The 18,391-nt window shown below is 38.5% G+C and overlaps 1 protein-coding gene across 1 annotated transcript; it reads left to right on the top strand.

The window, feature by feature from the left end:
• The first annotated feature begins 6,219 nt into the window (after positions 1-6,219).
• Positions 6,220-16,800, top strand: LOC145768450 (eukaryotic translation initiation factor 4E-like). The gene is made up of 7 exons (XM_082579944.1): positions 6,220-6,522; positions 12,288-12,383; positions 12,999-13,062; positions 13,677-13,790; positions 13,961-14,100; positions 14,338-14,392; positions 14,580-16,800. The coding sequence occupies exons 1-7, from the start codon at positions 6,353-6,355 to the stop codon at positions 14,637-14,639; spliced, it is 699 nt and encodes a 232-aa protein (XP_082436070.1). The 5' UTR covers positions 6,220-6,352; the 3' UTR covers positions 14,640-16,800.
• The last annotated feature ends 1,591 nt before the right edge of the window (positions 16,801-18,391 follow it).

Raw genomic sequence — 18,391 nt, 5'->3', positions numbered from 1 at the left:
CAAAATTTGTAGAGAATTTTATGACGGAAACAAATCGGAATTAGAAAAGCTACGGGGTCAAGTTAAAAAAGTAGTACAAAATTGGATAAATGGTTCTTTGGCGGTAAAGAAAATTAATGCTTCCGATCATATGGCATCGCGCGTTCATGAACGAGCAGTTTTGCGTCTTCAAGTATTCCAGTGACGACGCGACAACCTCATCTTCCGATACAGCATCTTATGATTCCGATTCTGACAGCTAGTTCTTTATCCAACAGACTTTGTGTTCAGCAAATTAACGTTATTTTATGATAATTGAACGTCACTAGATGTCGAATTAATGTAAAACAAACGTAAATTTCTTGTTGGGCATTGTTGTTACGCAACAGGAAAATTAAGTCGATTTGTGCTGACTCAAACGTTGAATCAACGCAAAATTAACTTCTTTTCCACCCTCCCGGGTGGGTTATTTAATGTGAATTACCGTAACAGCATGCATAATCACGTTGCTCGCTTTATCATTACTTTTGATACGGTCAGAGGTAGACTACTCTAGTATATTTTTCACTTCTCGTTTTACATGTTTCGGTACAGTTTTTTTCGTAATAAACGTTAACAGCAATTGCCGAGGCAATTTCAACTTTTGGCGTTTGGCCTCGGCAACGTTTTTGCCATGTAAAAATATGCTAATTTTGAAGACTGCGTCCGTGCTTTTATAGATGGTATGGCAGATTTCTTCAAAATGTAAAGTTTGCTCAAGCTTATTTTTACTTGAGTAGTGTTAACAAAATCATCTCCAGTAAATTGAAGAGAACATACGACTAGTTTTGTATGGCCCATCCCACTTTCAAACACTTGAAGAAAACTTTGACCATTTTCTTCTCAGCACCTTGTTTTGTGGGAAAGCGTTAAAGAGAGCACACGGTCACTGTCACATAAACAGCAATTTGCAGGCATTAACTCAACCATAAATTAAGGGTACCGTCAACTGGGGTTACTTTGGAGTAACCGGGTAACTGTGGACAATTTTTAGATTTTGTTCATTTTATTATAAAATCTGTTGTAAAGTGCTGAAGTTGCAGTAATTGCATGGAAATGTCTTCAAAATTATCTGTGTTCATACTTAGAGCATTTTATTGAATTGTGGGTAAGTTGATTGGTGCAAATTTATAAGAATAGCCACATCATTAAAATATCATTTTTTCTTTGTCCCCAAAGTTAGCCGTCAAGCTGCCCCAAAACAATGATTATGTGGGAATGTGTTACAAAAAATATTATTATATTTTTGTGTGGTGCTGATATTTCAGTCGAAACTGGGTAACTTTGGACAAGGTCTACAGAACTTTTCCATGTGTTTTCCCAGGTGTTGTCTTCCCAGGTTATTTATGTGAAGGTTATTTATGCAAAAAATGCTATAGAAGTGCTTTAAAAATCAGGTTATTTATGCAAAATGTGTTTTCCCAGGTTATATATATATATAATACATAGTGTGGTAGAAAAATAGTGAATGACAGCAAGATTATAATGGTAAGGACATATAAAAGGAAACCAGGTTCGAGAAAGTACCAGGATTACACAGAGGAAGGTCTGGAAAAGGCTGTTGAAAGTGTTTAAAGGAAGAAATGTCATTGAGAGAAAGTTCAAAATTCCCAAATCAACAATAAGTAATAAAGTGAAAGATATACATACAAATAAACCAGGAAGGCAACCGGTGTTTACCATTGAAGAGGAAAAGGAAATAGTGGAGCATTTAATAACATGTAGTGTGTGGGGACAACCCTTTTTACCACTAGTTTCCAACACGTTTTGTTCCCACAAACCTCACTAAAATACATAACACCCTGCTCAATTATTCTTGTAACATTTACATAATTTTCAGTCGTCCTACTTTCCCCCTAGGTGGGCTTAACATTGATCATAATATCTGTTTGCTATGCTTTATAATGCAAACTTGTGATCGGTCCAAAGTTACCCCACAGCTGGGGTAAGTTTGGACAGTCAGAAATTTAAAAAAATAAACAAACTCATTAATTGCTTCAGTTTATTTTTCAATCCACATGAGATCTATAGTTACCTTCTTAACATTCAAACACATAATTGCTTAGAAAACCTACAGTCCTACATTACATTGAAAAAAATACCAGTTATGCCCAAAAATTGTCCAAAGTAACCCCGGTTGACGGTACTGTTTGTGAGAACTGTTTGTGAGTTTGTTGTTGTTTGTGAGCATAGGCGCCGACTCCGGGGGGGGCGGAGGGGCGGTACCCCCCCGTGAATTTAGCTCGGGGTGGCTGCCCTCCGGCAAATTGTTTAAAAAATCCTAAATCAAATGTTTCTGAGTTCAGATTTGTGTTAGTTTGACCTTAATTGCGGATCGATCTCAATTAAAAGATCTACTTGTTGCAACAAGAGCGCTGCTCCTAAGATAACAAAAGAAACAGAAATACTGTAGCTGATAAACGCCAGCATGGTGCCGTTGAAGCGGGTCTGCTACTATTCGGTGAGAGCCTTTTTCGGAGAGTTCCCTATTCGGTGATTTTTTTAATTTTTTTTTGAAAATTGTCCGGTACTGTAGCCTAATTATGATTGCCGCTTTTACATCGTTTTAACGTCGCTAAACGTTGAAATAAGACCCTAACCCCAACCCCTAGCCCTAAAATGACAATGATAATTAGGCTATGGTACCCGATAATTTAAAAAAAAATCACCGAATAGGGCTCTCACCGAAAAAGGCTCTCACCGAATAGGGAACTCACCGAAACGGGCCATTTTGCGCTGAAGCATAGTAACAATGATTCAGCCCTCGAAATTAGCTTCCATCTACGACGGCAAAAACATTGCCGTCGCCAAACCAACAAACCTTAGATTGCGGCGGCAATTGCCGTATGCTTTGATCAAACGAAATTCTATGCGCTTCTTCATCGTGTCATACGGCGGTAGCCGAGAGCATCACGCAAGCTATTTTATGCGCTGACAATGCTCTTGTGAACTGTAAACAGTTTGTAACCTTGTAAATACTGGCTTAATTGTTACGCAAAAGTTATTCTTTCATCGAATGCTTATTTTTTACCAGTGTCGTTGCGAATACAAAATGTGGTACAAAATTGAATAAATGGTTCTTCGGCAGTAAAAAAAAGTAATGCTTCCGATTATATGGCATCGCGCGTTCATGAACGAGTAGTTTTGCGTCTTCAAGTATTCCAGTGACGACAACCTCAACCTCCGATGATTCCAATTCTGACTAGTTCTTTATCCAACAGACTTTGTGTTGCTCGCAGTATCCTAATTGTGCCGAAAGTATGTTAGTGTGTACTGTATACGTAAATCAAGGCAATCTTCTCGCAGAGAGCTATTGATTTGTTACCGGTACCTGATTGAGCAATTAACGTTATTTCATGATAATTCAACGTCGCTAGATGTCGAATTAATGTAAAACAAACGTAAATTTCTTATTGGGCATTGTTGTTACGCGATATAACCTGCCGGGAAAATTAAATCGATTTGTGCTGACTCGAACGTTGAATCAACCCAAAATTAACTTACTTTTTCCCCTCCAATGAGTTATTTAACATGAATCACCGTAACAGCGTGCGTATCGCGTTGCTCGCTTTATCGCTACTTTTGGTATTATTACATCACAACAAATCAAACAATGCGGTCGTGATAGACTATTCGATTATTTTTTTCTTATCTCGTTTTACATGTTTTGGGACAATTTTTTCGTAATAAACGTTCACAGCAATTGTCGAGACAATTTCAACTTTTGCCGTTTGGCCTCATCAACGTTTTTGCGAAGTAAAAATATGGTATAGTCCGAGGAGATGTGTTGGTGCGATGTTTCTGCTGATTAAACTCCCGCTGCTAGTAAATCCAACAGGAAGAAATTTTGAACAATTTTTGTCCGAATTAAATGCTCATTTTGCGACGGCATTTTTATTGCTGTAGCAGAATGGCCATTATGACAATTGCGGCAGCATTTACCACGGCAATTGCCGTGTGCCGCCGCTAATTTCGAGGACTGATGATTGAAAAACGTTATTCTTGATTTCTTTCGCTTTGTTTTTTCTTGGGAGTGTCAATAACGAGGTGCTGTTTGCTCAGTTTAGTATCTACGCGTATTAAGAGCTAAAGTTCAAAGTGACCAGCATATAATTCGAAGTAGCCTACAGGCCTCGAAATTCCTTTTTGTTGACGGCGGACAAACGTGTCCGGTCTGAGCAGCTATCTCGGCGGACACACCAGTTTTAGCCATTGATCGTCATGCTTAATCACTTTATCTTGATAATAATTCTTCGCCATTTCAGAACTATAACTACGGTTTTAGAAGGCTTTTAAAATAATCAGTAAAGTCACTCTGAAAGGCTTGATCATCAGACCAACGGCTTGCGCTTGAAGAGTCAAAGCGTCGTGTGGCTGGTCAATACGTCACATAACTGATTAACTTCCACCGAACGAGCTCGTGTGGCTTCTTGCGTCACAATGCTCTGGGCAGGAGTCGGAAAATTTCTACACCAATGCTACTATTTTCTGCTGTGCAAAGTTTCACAGTTTTTTTTGTTTATTTTTGCGTGTCATGTGAGCGAAAGTGAATTTTCCTTGGGTCTTTTCTTTTTTACTTTAATAGGCTACCAAAACTTAACAAATTTTATTGCATCTTGCTGTAAATAATAGCCTACTCGTATAATCTAATTTAGTAACCAACCTTGCCGTATCAATATTACCCGGAGATCAAAGCCAGACATTGTGAGGTAAAACTTGAACTAAATTGCGCGTGATTAGTGTAGAAGTACCTGTACTCCTATCGATTCTTAGCGAAGAATTCACCTTTGTTACGCTGATTCAACGTCATCAATCGTTGAAGCAACGTAAAAATCGAAAGTTTTCCTCCTTGAATGGAAGCTAAGGGATATAGTATTCACATTTTGTAGATGCGCGCTAGAATGCGCTGGAAAATATATTATTGCAACAATTGTTCGTGCTATGCAATGACGATTTGTATCGCTAGTTCCTGTGTTATTTCTCGGCGGACAAATATGACCGATCTAGATGGTACTTTCCGCGGACATCACATGCTGGCGTGAGCGTGAGCCTACATTATAAAGCTTGGCAATATACAATGGCAGATAGACGCAAACAAACATCAATGCCGACAAACATCAGCATTTTGAATGTAAGCAATCGGTCGGCTAAAAAGTTTGCTCCCCCGGCAATTTTCAAAACCCGGCGCCTATGTTTGTGAGTACTGTTTATGAGTTGTTACACTGCAAATGGCTATAGCCAGACTAAGACAAATAAAAAATTATCAAAATTGTAGCCCTACAGGAGTTTAAAAAAACTGCAATTTCTATGGAAGTGAGATGCTGTTTGATAAGAATACACTCAACCTATTTGATCTAAACTTGATAGTAATAATAAGTTGACTTTTTCATTTTGGTAATTCTCATTTTGCACATGCTTTTTTAGACCAACAGAGCTCTACACATTCATGTTTTGCAGTAGTCATGCCATACCTTACCAAGTCACCACAGAGAAAGAATGTATCCTTTTCACCCATGGTGACGTCACTGCAGTGTTGCTGTTTTTATTATCGCAGTTGAATGAGTGCCAGATTCTCCAAAATTAACGAAAGTTTGCAAGCGTGTAACTTAGTAGTCTGTTGATATTTTTTTACGATTTTTTGGTCAGGGAATTTTGTTAGTGTCATCTTTTTGGTATCTTAGGTAAATTTAGCGAATTTATTTACCTGTCAGAGGCACTTTAAGTAAATAAAATTAAAATTGCAACAGTGCTAAAATGATCACTTAGTGTTGTTGATTATGTTGAAGTCTGGGGGACATCCTGCAATAGAATTGTTGTATCACGCAATAACTGCTTTACCAGGATTGTAATCTGGTACTGCGGACCATCTAACGACACTCGCATGAGTGCACTGCAAGAGTGGCTGATATTAAAGAAGTGCGCTAGTCCCCTAGAATTTTTAGTAACGAAAAACAATGTTTGACATGTGCAGACGATAACGGCAAGGTATTATAATAAGTATTTCAATAATGTGAAGGACATTAGCCTACTAAAAGAAGCATAATTTTTGCGGCGATCGAACTTGGCCAACTGAGGAGATAGCATCGACGGTCATTGAAGCACTACTTAGTGGCCATGGCCGGCTGCTTTAAGGCTTGATATGCTTAATTTGTTGTAAAAGTTTGCCTTTTTCTAATATTTCATATTTTTATCCAGCAAAAGAATTGTCAATTTCTGTAATTGTCATTGCTATAAAAATTGTGCTTTGTTAGCAACAGTTTGCTGCTTTTTCGATTGGTCATACAAAATTTGTAGCATTTTTAAAAACTTTACCAACACAATCAACAATCTAAAAATGTCCAAACTGGACAAAGCTGAAGAAACAGTGCCTGAAGAATCGGAAAAGTTGCCTGAAGAAAGTAGCGACAACACTAAAGTTATCGCAATCAAAGATTCTGAAGATGATAATCAAACTAAACCAATGGGTGATCCTGAACAGTACATTAAACATCCACTGCAAAACAAGTAAGTGTTCTTTTTATATATTTATGTGCATTGTACATTACAATGTACATAGACTTTTTTGTGATTAATTAAATATTGAAGTCATGATTCCACATTTTTTATTAATTAGTTTTTAATTCCAATCTCATGTATTTAAATTGAGTTTTACTTCACAAATGTAGATACAAACGACCTGTTTTAGCCTGATGCTGCAGGTTCGTTGTGGTAGTAGCAGTGTGCACTAGCTGTCAGAAACAGTTTTCTAGTCATGTGCTGTGATGAATTCGTCATTAGCTAGTGCAAACCGCTACTACCACAACGAACCTGCAGCGTCAGGCTACAGCAGGTCGCTTGTATCTACATTTGTGAAGCTATCTCAAGTAGTTTGCAATCTTTAAAAGCTGAAAAAAAAAGCATTGCAGTTAGGGGGTTTGCTACTATTCGGTGAGTCCGATTCGGTTAGTCCGATTCGGTGAGTTCCTAACCCCTAACCCTAAAACGGCAATGATAATTAATTAGGCTACGGTACCCAATAATTTAAAAAAAAAAATTGAAAAAATCACTGAATAGGGATCGGACTCACCAAAATGGGCCATTCCGGCAGTTAGGCCATCTCAAAAAAGAAAAAAAGTGATTAGTTTTGTAGAGTATAAAAATCTTTTATTTTTAGCCCAAAATAATTAATAAAATAAAAAAAATTCAATGCTATGACCTTGAATTTTATATGTTTCCTATGTATTCAGTCCATGTGTTAAGCCTTACAAGTTTTAGCTTCTTTTTTTATCTCTGCGGCCTGTAATATAATAAACACAATTCATTTGTTGACCTTGTTTGTGTATCACATGCTCCCTGCAGCATCTGCTATGCAACATATTGGCTAAAACACTATGAGCTCTTACGTGGCTTTATATTTACCGGTATTATAGGGTGGCTCTTATTTGGCAAAAAATGAAAAAAATTTGAATTTTGTGTGGGACACCCTTTTAAAAGGTGAGGTTGTCAGAAAAAATAACTCCTGCAAAAAATTTTTGAATTTGAAATTGATTTAGAGGTGGCCCTCCCCCCCTAAAGTTTTGCTCCCTCCTCCAAAATACCAAATCTGCATATCTCAAAAACTGCTTGAGCTAGAGATACGGTTTTTGTGTCAAAAGATGCAGAAAGCATGATTTCCTATATGCTTTGTGAACAGTGATTGCGTCTATCTTGAGTAGAAAAGCAGTTATTTAGAAAAAACCTGTTTTCGGTACCGTATTCTAGCACAAAACAGTGCTAAACAAGTATTGTGGCCCAAGCTATTCAATAAACAAAGTTCATAAACTAACCGGTAAAACTGGTAAAGCAATAAACGAAATAAGTATTCCTAAACTTTTATGCATTCATGCATAGCTAAAATGCCCGTTTTGTATCATATTCCTTGGAGAAACTCCTGAGCGTGGAATCCGCTTTCAAGCTTCAGCTGCTATGCATCGCACTTGTTGGATGGCAAAGGCGATTTATGCAAAAAGCTTGGTGTGCATTTATGGTATCTGTCCGAAGAAATGGTTGGACTAGCCTTGTTTGACTCTCGATTGTCTGTGGAAAGTAAAAAGCTAATGGTGGCAACCATGTTAGATGAAACAGGAGAACGTCCACCAAGGAGACCAAGCATCAAAGTAGATGCGTTTCTTAGCAATAAGGGTCTAGAACAGTATTGCACCTCTAATTCAAAATGGCTTCTTCAGCTGTTGGGTGAAGATGAAGCAATAAGTATACTTTCAAAGGATCCTGCTCATTGGACTGAAGATGGTGCATTTATTCAAGCTTTACACATGGCAAAGGGACTTTCAGTAGTCAATGACAGAGCAGAGAGAGGAGTTGCTCTAAGTCTAATCCAGGATTTTAACAAAATCTTAACTGAAGATGAGTACCAACTTCAGTTTCTTTTGCAAGTTGTTACTGAACACAGAAAACTGTTTCCAAATTCCAACAAGAACAATATTGTCTATTCTTCTTCGTTTAAACCTTCTTTGTTACTCCAGGGGTCAAGGGCTCTGTCTTTTACCACTCTTGGGCAGTGGCGATGCGGTTTAGATGCTTGAGCAGGTGTCGAGCAGCAATCCTTTGATTCGTCCATTGATTCGTCATCCAGTTCAAGCAGACCACGCACACCATTTGGCGCAGTTACAGATGGTGTGGTCTGTGGTTTGTTCCTCTTTGCCACACTCACAGATTGCGGATGGAGCCATCCCCAATTTGTGCATGTTGGTGCGAAATAGTCTGACTCCAGTAGGCTAGCCCAGTACGCAGGCGGTTGAGCCGCACCCAGGCCTTCCTTGGCAAATTATGCATTCCGGTTGGATGGGGGCTGGTGTCGGAGATACAACTTTAGAGTCTTGAGGAGTTCTTCTTCCACTCTGAGCTCCATTTGTTGTTCTCCCAGGTAGCCGCGCTGATGGATTGGTCTTCAGCGGTTTTCATCAGAAGTTGTGCGTCACATACAAATGGGTGTCTCGATTTCAGTTGCCGAGGATGCTCGATTGCTCGCTCACAGACTCGTAGAGATTTGAGTGGAGCAAGTGGTTGGGGTTCGTAGTGCGGCGAGAAAGAGACAGGATGGCTTCTTCGCGACGAAACTCAGCTGGTTGGTTGCCTGCAAGGACAGGGAAATTGTCCAATGGTGTAGGTCGCAGACATCCTGTCACGATGCGCAAGGCAATATGTGAAATATTGTCGATAATATCGCTTCTTCCAGTATGATACTGACCAGAATTACATTTTGATATGAATATCGTTACCAGTGTTCCCTCTAAGGTGCAAAAATTAAGACAAAAAAACGAAATTTTGTAGACGGTTTCGTGGTCACAAAAAAGGTTGTAAAATCAAGATTTGGTCAAAGGCGTTTTTTCTAAATAACTGCTTTTCTACTCAAGATAGATGCATTCAATGTTCAGAAAGCAGATAGAAAACCATGTTTTCTGCATCTTTTAACACAAAAACTGTATCTCTAGCTCAATTGGTTTTCGAGATACGCAGATTTGGTATTTCGAGGGAGGGCACAGAACTTTAGGGGGGGAGGGCCACCTCTAAATCAACTTCAAATTAAAAAAAAATTTGCAAGAGTTATTTTTTCTGACAACCTCACCATTTGAAAGGGTGTCCCAAGCAAAATTCAAAAACTCAATTTTAAGAGCCACCCTAACCGGTATGCTAAAATATCTTTAAAAATGTGTAAATGTGTGTAACAACTGGAAAATATACAGTACCGTAGCCTAGTATATTTAAACAATAAAGAATACCTAGGGAAAGAAAACCTTATACTAACTCATCATCATCATCATAATCCATCGTCGGTTTGTTCCCCACTAGTGGGGGTGGCCGATTGTTTCCGTGCAGCAATTGATTTAATCCCTTTTCTCCATTTCACCCTGTCCCTTGCATCTTCCTCCTTCAGTCCGACTTTTTTAAATTCATCCTTCACTTGTTGTTTCCACGATCTTCTTGGACGACCGCGTTTCCTCTTCCCATCCACCTTTAGATCTAGTGCCTTTCTAAGAAAACTTCCTTTCTCCCTCCTTATCACATGTCCATACCATCTTACTCCATTTGCCCTTGCCAGTTAGTCTATGGTCTCTCTCATCTCTAGCATATCCAACAATTCTTCAGTCCTTTTTTCCCTTCTCATTTTCACCCCACACATTGCTCTCACTATTGACCTTTCCGTTCTTCTCAGGATTGCCAGTTCACTCTCTCTCAATACCCATGTCTCGCTACCATATAGTATTGCAGGCAGCACACAGCTCCGATATACTTTTCCTTTCATCCTTAGTGAAAATTTTCTGCCATGCAACATTTCCCCACATTCCCTGAACTTTGCCCAGCCCAATCTTGCCCTTGTTGTCACCGCTGCTTCACATCCACCACTTCCATTTATCCGATCACCCAGATAACAGAAGTCTGTCACTGTTTCGATTCCATGGCAGAACTCATCATCATGGCCTTCCACTTCATTCCTTCCTTTACTGCATTTCCCACAAACAAAACACTTCGCCAATCTTGTTGCGGCTCTCTTGACATTAGCACATCTTGCATGTACCCACTTTCCACATTCCTTGCATTGCATTGAATTTCTCATCACTCTCTTGCCACATATTCCCCAGGGTTCTACTTTGTTCTCAACAACTGTTCCTTCTGCTCCACTCACCATCACTTTTGTTTTTTCAAGATTCACCTTCATACCCTTGGTTTCAAATGCTTCTTTCCATTTTTCAAACTTTCTCTCCAGTCCCTCCATACTATTACTTGTCAAGACCAGGTCGTCTGCATACAAAATTTCACTCAATAAGCCCTCCCTCACTCCTTCAGTTACAACGTCAACCACAATAGCAAATATCAGAGGTGACAAAACTGATCCTTGGTGTACTACACCAACCTTCACAAAAAACTCGTTTGAATAATTTGATCCAACTCTCACTTTTGTTCTTGCATCCTCATACATAGACATCACAGCTCTCACTAATACCTTCGGTATACCTCTTTTCCTCATTGCCCACTCCATCACTTTCCTTGGTTCTCTGTCAAATGCCTTTTCTAAGTCGACGAAACACATTATATAGTTTTCTCTGCTTCTCTCAGTATTCCTCCTGCATTCTTCTCAATATATACAGAGCATTCACTGTACCTTTCCTGGCATAAATCCAAACTGCATATCATTTAATTTCACCAATGTTCTCAACTTCTTTTCTAGTATTCACTCCACAATTTTCATTCCATGCTCTAGTAGTTTTACACCTCTATATGCACTGCAACTTCTCACATCCCCTTTTCTTTTGAACAGTGGAACAACAGTACTATGCTTCCACTCCTCCGGCATTCCCTCTCCATCTAATACCCTTTGGCTAAGTTGTAGCATTACTTCAATTCCCAACTCTCCACTTGCTTTTATCATCTCTACGCTCACTTCTGATGGACCGGCTGCTTTATGCAGTTTCATTTGCCCCATTGCTTCCACCACTTCATCACGAGTAACCTTTCCCACTGGACCCTCCACCAGATCAACCTCTGTCATATGATCCCATACATTCTCCTTATTCATAACATTTTCCATATGTTCCTTCCACACTTCTCTGCTTTCCGGGCTGAAATGCAACTTCCCATCTCCACTCCTTATACATCTTCCCCCTACAATATCTTTCCCATCCTTTTTCATTTGCTTTATGAGTCTGAATACTTTGTTTTGGCTTTCCCCCATTTTATTAAGTGCCTCCTCAGCACCATTCTTCATAGCTCTTGCAACAACCCTCTTTGCCTTCTTTTTCATACTCTTATACTTCTTTTTATTCTCTTCTGACCCATTATTGCGCCACTGCTTGTATGCATCTCTTTTCTGTGAAATTGCATGCTTCACCTCTTCATCCCACCACCATGTGTCTCCACGATCCCTCCTCACTTTCTTTTTCCCACATACTTCATCACATGCTGCTAGGACACCTTTCTGAAATGAAGCCCACATTTTTGGCCACTGGAAATGAGCGGCTGGTAGGCCATGCTTGCTCGTCGGAAAAATAAAAGAGCTTAGAGGCCTGCTACAGTAGGATTCTTAGGTTTCCTAATTTTTTTTTTAAATATTCACAAATATTCTTGACTCCGTCATCTTTATTGCATGCCTAAATTCTCATCAAATTAAAGTCCACCACATTTTGAAGCAGTGACATAATGGCAGGCCAGATATTGCACCAGAAAAGTTTTTATATTGCATGAGAATGTGAAGCTTATATACGTTTTCTAATCAGTAAATATTTTGTGCACAGATGGGCATTATGGTTTTTTAAAAATGACCGCTCGAAAAACTGGGAAGATAATTTGAGATTGGTCACAAAGTTTGACACTGTTGAAGATTTTTGGGCGTAAGTATACATGCTGCAGTGTAGTTATCATTCTCCTTCGTCCCTGTGATATGTAACATAGGCTATGTACATATAGCCGTGCTTGGATTCGTTGCATCAGCCAATGCAAACTTTCTTTCAAATTACAATACATTTTACCCCAGTCTGCTGGCCGTGTGTTTAAACACATGAATTTATATTCCTGAGTTGTTTTTTTATCTTGTTTTTTGTAATGGTATAAAATACATGAAATTGAAGGTAATAGTAATTATTCTTAAATAATAGTTGTGTCCGCCTCTGAATCGGTAGGCATGGATTTGATGCCCTGTTGGTGTTGGGTTATACCAAAGACTTTTCAAAAGTCTTACTAAATCTTGTTTTTGCTTGGCACTCATCAAAGGAGTAGATTCAGGAATGTACTCGGCTGCGCCTCTATACGGCTGCACCGACACTGCCTGCTTTGTAAAGTGCTGAGGAGCAACGTATATCCGCGATAGATAGGCTATAGCCATGGCTACAGCTCTATATAAAAACACACATTATAATTATTGTGACTGCTTTTTTTGATCTTACAGCTTGTTTACTACCAATGTTGCACCTGTATTTTGTATGTGTAAAGTTATTTGTCTTTTTCAGATTGTATAACCACATTCAACTTTCCAGTAAACTTCAGTCGGGATGCGATTATAATCTATTTAAAGTTGGTGCAATTTTTCTCATATAGTAACGTTTTCTATATTTCTGTTGGAATTACCAGGCTAATTACCTGTTGGAATATTGTGTAGTATTAAGGTAGTTTGGTTGAACTTCGTCATCCGTTAGTTTTATCGCACGTGAAAGATTTCTGATTTGACTATCTGCTGTTTTTATGTTGTCGGCCAGCTGTTGAATCACATTCAGATGCAACGTGTGCTTCCGGAATTCATTCCCTTGCTGTATTGTTAATTTTGTAACCCCGTAAATTCAGTTCTAACACTTTTATACCCCCTACAGGTTATGAGCAATATCTAAACTCCAGTCCCACTTCTCGTACAGATTTTTGATGGGCCTGTATATTTTCTATTCTAAAGAACCTACATATTTGCCTCTTTTGTGCTAAAAGGAACATGGTGTTATGCCCCCTTGCTTACAAGCTTGACTGCATTGCATTCGTTTATTGGAATAAGTATTCCAGAGAGCAAATCATTTCATTGTTACCTCGTTTCAACGTTAAATAACGACAGTGTGCACTCTTTTATCAGTTACTTTTTTAATGAATATAAAGTCTTTTTTACCTTGCCCAGCGTATCTCAGCGTTGTTGTGTTTATGTCTAGGACGGTATCCAACCTATGTGGGAGGATGCCGCAAATAGAAAAGGCGGCAAGTGGATGTTGCAATTGCCCAGACAACAAAGATCCAATGAATTAGATAAAATATGGCTTGAAACGGTGAGTCGAAAGCAGTCCTATTATCTTTCTTCTGCTTCTGTAGCTGTGTGTATGACAACCGCTAAACACGAGTTAAGGATGATTTGTGGAAGTTCGTGTGTTGCCATTTCACAGTCATTGCAAACAGTACCTTCTTAAATTCTGACTACAACTTTTCATTGATCTTTCAGCTTCTCTGCTTAATCGGAGAAGGATTTGGTGAGGATTCCGATTATGTCAATGGCGGAGTTGTTCAAGTGCGGAACAAAGGTGACAAGGCCGCGATTTGGACTTCGGATTGCAAAAATAAAGCCAGCATGATTCATATTGGGTGTGTATGGGCCATTTTGCCTTCGTGTTCAGTTAGTTTGAAACTTGGAAGTGAACCTTTTTGATAGCTATTATTTTTAAATATGATTAGTTACGGTTATGTTAATGGAATGTGTTGGGTGCATTGTTAGATCTACAGTAGTGGAGACATCCCAAAGTTATCCTTGTACAGTGCAGTAACCTACAACCTACTGCTCGTTGAATTTAACAATTCTAATCAGATTTGTCTCTTTTTCAGAGAAATTTACAAAGCAAGATTAGCGTTGCCGAGGAAAATGACTATCGGATTTCAGGTTTGTTTCATTTGTTCGTTGTTACAATCTGTCAGAACACACGGTGTTTAGTAGTAGCTTATACCTAGCAGTAAAAAATGTATAAGTTGAGGTTGTTGAGTTTGGAGCTGTTTTGCAAAGTCATGGTTTCTTAATTGCAAAGTCATTGCAAAGTCATAGCAAAATGTTGTTTTTCTTTTGTTTGCAGGCTCACGAAGACACGATGAATAAGACCGGATCAACTGTTAAGAACCGATACGTTGTATGATGCGAGGATACTTTCAAACACAGCTCAAAGTGCTACGATGTAAAACTTTGCTCTCTGTCCTCGGCAGGCTTATTTAATGTTGAAAAAGTTATAAACGCGTTAACGGTTTTTGGTTCTTTGTAACACTCGGTTAGCAAAAATTTAATGCATCAACGAACAATTTTTACAAATCAATCAATTTTCTGCTTGACAGTCTCTCATAAACTAAACTTGTTTTGTGTTGATTGGAAACAAAAGTTGTAGCTACCAATCTAAAGGATGTTCTTGGAGGCTGTCCAATTAGCCTATGCCGCCAGTTTCTTATTGTTCTTCACTCACATGACGTTTGTCACTAACCTATATAACGCAATATGATGATACGAATACCCCGTTTTGTGGCGTCATATGATATTTGAACAACTTTTTGTGTACGAAAATTCATGCCACAAAAGTTATGAAGCCAGCCTGCTCGCAGAGCAACTCTTCTTGTCGTTGTTTTTTTTTTTTTTTGGAACATGTCAAGATTTTTCAACAAGGTTGACTTAAAACCGTTCAAGAAAAAAAAACGAACCCGCATTGATTAAGTAAGAGTTTCGTGATGCGGTCAGATGGTAAAGTCTTTCAGATGTGGATTGTTGTTGGAGTGGGCTTTATAGCTATTTTGCTTGCTTTACCATTTCAAGACCATGACCATCTCATATAAGACAAGACACGCAGTCCTTTTTATTTCGCTAGTTTTCCTACAACTTGTATAATTGGCAGCTGCTGTTCATAGTAGGAAATATGCAAACCTGTGTTACGAATACTTTCTATTCCATTTATGAAAATTAAATCCCAGTTTTGTGATGAGAATTTTTAAACGTATCTTTCAAGACAAAAAAAAAACAGATATTCGGACCACAACGAAACTGATAGCGAATATTTATTTAGTTGTTCTACAAAACCTTCACAACCAACTGTCGTTACAGGGTTGTTTTTTTCTGATCACTAAAATCATTATCTTGAGGTTGAGACGTTATTCATAAACGCAACACAAAGCCTTGCTAAAAGAGATCAATTGCAGTTGCTCATTGTCATGTTGTGCATTCTTTATGTGATTTAATCTTGCTCTGTAAAAATAAGATCGGTCCAGTGCTTTATCACGTAAATTCTTTTGACACATAAAGTAAGGGAAGAATGACAAAAGTTTCCAATTGCATTGCAGAGACTTTAGCTATTGCCTGAAGTGCTAACTAGTCCCTTTCCTTTTATTTTGAACAGACAACGACATAACAGCTCACATGACTGACCAAAGTTACTTTGCATGCCTCGTCGACCACGCTTTTCGTAAAACTTGCGTCATATGTGTCTTACTCATATGACGCAACTTTTTGAAAGATATCGAATATATGAATTTTCGAAATTAAGTGAATTTTCAGTAGATACAGTCTCGTACCTTTGATTGCAATGTTAAATGGGATTGTAAGTGTTACTTCGTTCTGGCTATAAGCGACAATAGGTTTACAATTTAATCTTATTTCCATTTAAGCTTTCGTTTTGCAATTGTATTATTTTTTTGACAAAAAACCATACGAACGAATCAATTTAGTTTTATGATATGAAACGTCAGGGCCAAAACATCACTATTTTTCGACTGACAAGGCCGTGCAATAAAGCACTTTCTCATTTTTCAAACAAAAGTTAAATTTCAGCTTTTGAAAAATGAGAAAGATTGTCATAAACGAGATTGTTCAGAATTCTTTCACTTTAGAATTTTCCAAAGGTTGGAATCGAATCAATTTTTTTTTGCAGCTGCCAGGAAACTCTTTTGGTATTGTATAAAAATGTACGCTCTTTTAATCTTCGACAGCCTACTTAACAGTTGCTGAAGGACACCTGGAATATGATTGTGATTTTTAGTGCCACTATAACTGACATTCGAATTATAGTCTACCCCACATCACTCACTCTGGTACCAATTGGAATATTGTAGCAACTGGCTTTTTCATTTTTACGAGAAACCTCATTTGCGCTATTGAGTCATTGAAGGTGATGGTGTTGCTTGGCGGTGTTGGTTTCTTGCAAGCATGTGTCATAATTGCTTTTGTCCCTCATTATAAAGAATTTGTTTCGTTTGTAATTGAATTTTCGTTATTTTGCGTGTGTTAGAGAATAAAATTTCTGTGTAAATTTCATAAGATAATAGTTTTTGTTTAGCTGCTGTAACCTATCTTGAACAATTACGTGCTTTTAGAAAGAAAGGCTTAAAAAGTTCTGGGGAGTCTAGCAAAGCCATCAAGAATTTTGTCACTTGTATTGTAGGTAGCTCAACCCATAATACAGAAAATGTTCATTTTGATGCAAACGTTTAACAGTGAAACCTCGTAAGCTGAAATGATTATTATTACAAAACCTACCATTTAAAAAATTAGGCCTACTGAATGATGGCTATCTGGAACGATAGGATTACGTGCAGCAGCCAACTTATAGGTGTAGCGGTACTGAAGTTACTGCGTCAATGAGTTAACAGGGTTGCCAAACATTTTTTTATAGAAGTAACACTGTGGTCAACAAATTTTAACTGACTTTTTTTTATTATTAGAGATACAAGTAAACTTTTCTAGATGAATTTTAGGCGCTGATTCCAAATCTGTGATAGTTTTTTCTTTAGCACTGTAAAGGTGTTGACCTGGAAAATTATCGTTTCTAGCACTATAGTTGTAACGTTCATCAGATGAAAGTTGCAACTAGTGCTACTTTCATCGTGGATAAACTTGTTCAAGTGAGTTACGGTAACGTAGAAACTGCCTATTTTTCCAAGACCACAAAACTTCTCAGTGCGTCAGACTACAAAAAGTAATAGGCTACAATTTTGATGAGGTAATCTTCTAGAACAGGGGTTACCAACTGGCCGGCCGCATGCGGCCCGCGGAAGGTATCAGCGTACAAACATAACCAAAAATACTTTTCTAGAGGAATTAAAGAGCATGAAGGTAAAAAATATTTTCCGGGAAGCATATTTTCGCTTTGCATAGCCTACGATTCCACCGACCGACCAATCAGATTGTAGTTCTAGGTGGGGTTCGCTTAAAGATATTCTAATGCGATGTCCAACCACACTGTCCCAGTGGTTGATTAAAACATCTGTTTTCGAAATTGTCTGTGAGCATGGGGTTTCTTATTTTAAGTTTGTAAATGTCATGTAAACACAAGTGTGCATTTCACCATTGTCAGGGCCGGATTTAGCTGATGGGGGGCCCGGGGCACTTTTAGATCGGGGGGCCCCCATGCACAAAAATTTTTCGCGCCTACGGCGCGAAAAATTATCTCTACGTCTACAGTAGCATCACTCCAGTACTGCACAGCATTTTGCAGAAACTTTAAAGGCCAAAAGGAAAAAAAAATAGCACAAAATCACAATTTAACCAAATAGGGGGGCCCTTCAAAAGTCGGGGGGCCCGGGGCAACTGCCCCCTCTGCCCCCCCCTAAATCCGGGCCTGACCATTGTTGTGTTTCACGAGCAGTGTTCCCTTTATGCAAGTTTTTGTTGGCAAAATAGGTCGGTGCCAACTCAATTTACAATAAATTGGCAAAATATTATATGTAAATTTAAAGACTTTTTCTGGTTGTATTATGAAAATATTTAGCTTAGTAGCCTACTGCAATATGTTGTTAATCTACAATTCTTGCCATGCTGATAAGCACCGCAAGTGACAGTTGTCTATAATAATCAAAAAAAAAAACGGTTTTATAGGCTCTCACAAAAAGGATGAAAAACCAACTCATTTCTTTT

Source organism: Aplidium turbinatum, chromosome 4 (assembly GCF_918807975.1).
Source record: "Aplidium turbinatum chromosome 4, kaAplTurb1.1, whole genome shotgun sequence".
In the NCBI taxonomy this organism is placed as follows: domain Eukaryota; kingdom Metazoa; phylum Chordata; class Ascidiacea; order Aplousobranchia; family Polyclinidae; genus Aplidium; species Aplidium turbinatum.
The sequence above is the reverse complement of the archived record's forward strand: the minus strand, read 5'-3'. Positions and strand labels throughout refer to the sequence as shown.

Coding starts and splice junctions, on each gene's coding strand:
- LOC145768450 (XM_082579944.1), top strand. CDS start 6,353: ATGTCCAAACTGGACAAAGCTGAAGAAACAGTGCCTGAAGAATCGGAA. Junction 6,523..12,287: donor AAACATCCACTGCAAAACAA/GTAAGTGTTCTT, acceptor TTTTGTGCACAG/ATGGGCATTATGGTTTTTTA. Junction 12,384..12,998: donor ACTGTTGAAGATTTTTGGGC/GTAAGTATACAT, acceptor TGTCTTTTTCAG/ATTGTATAACCACATTCAAC.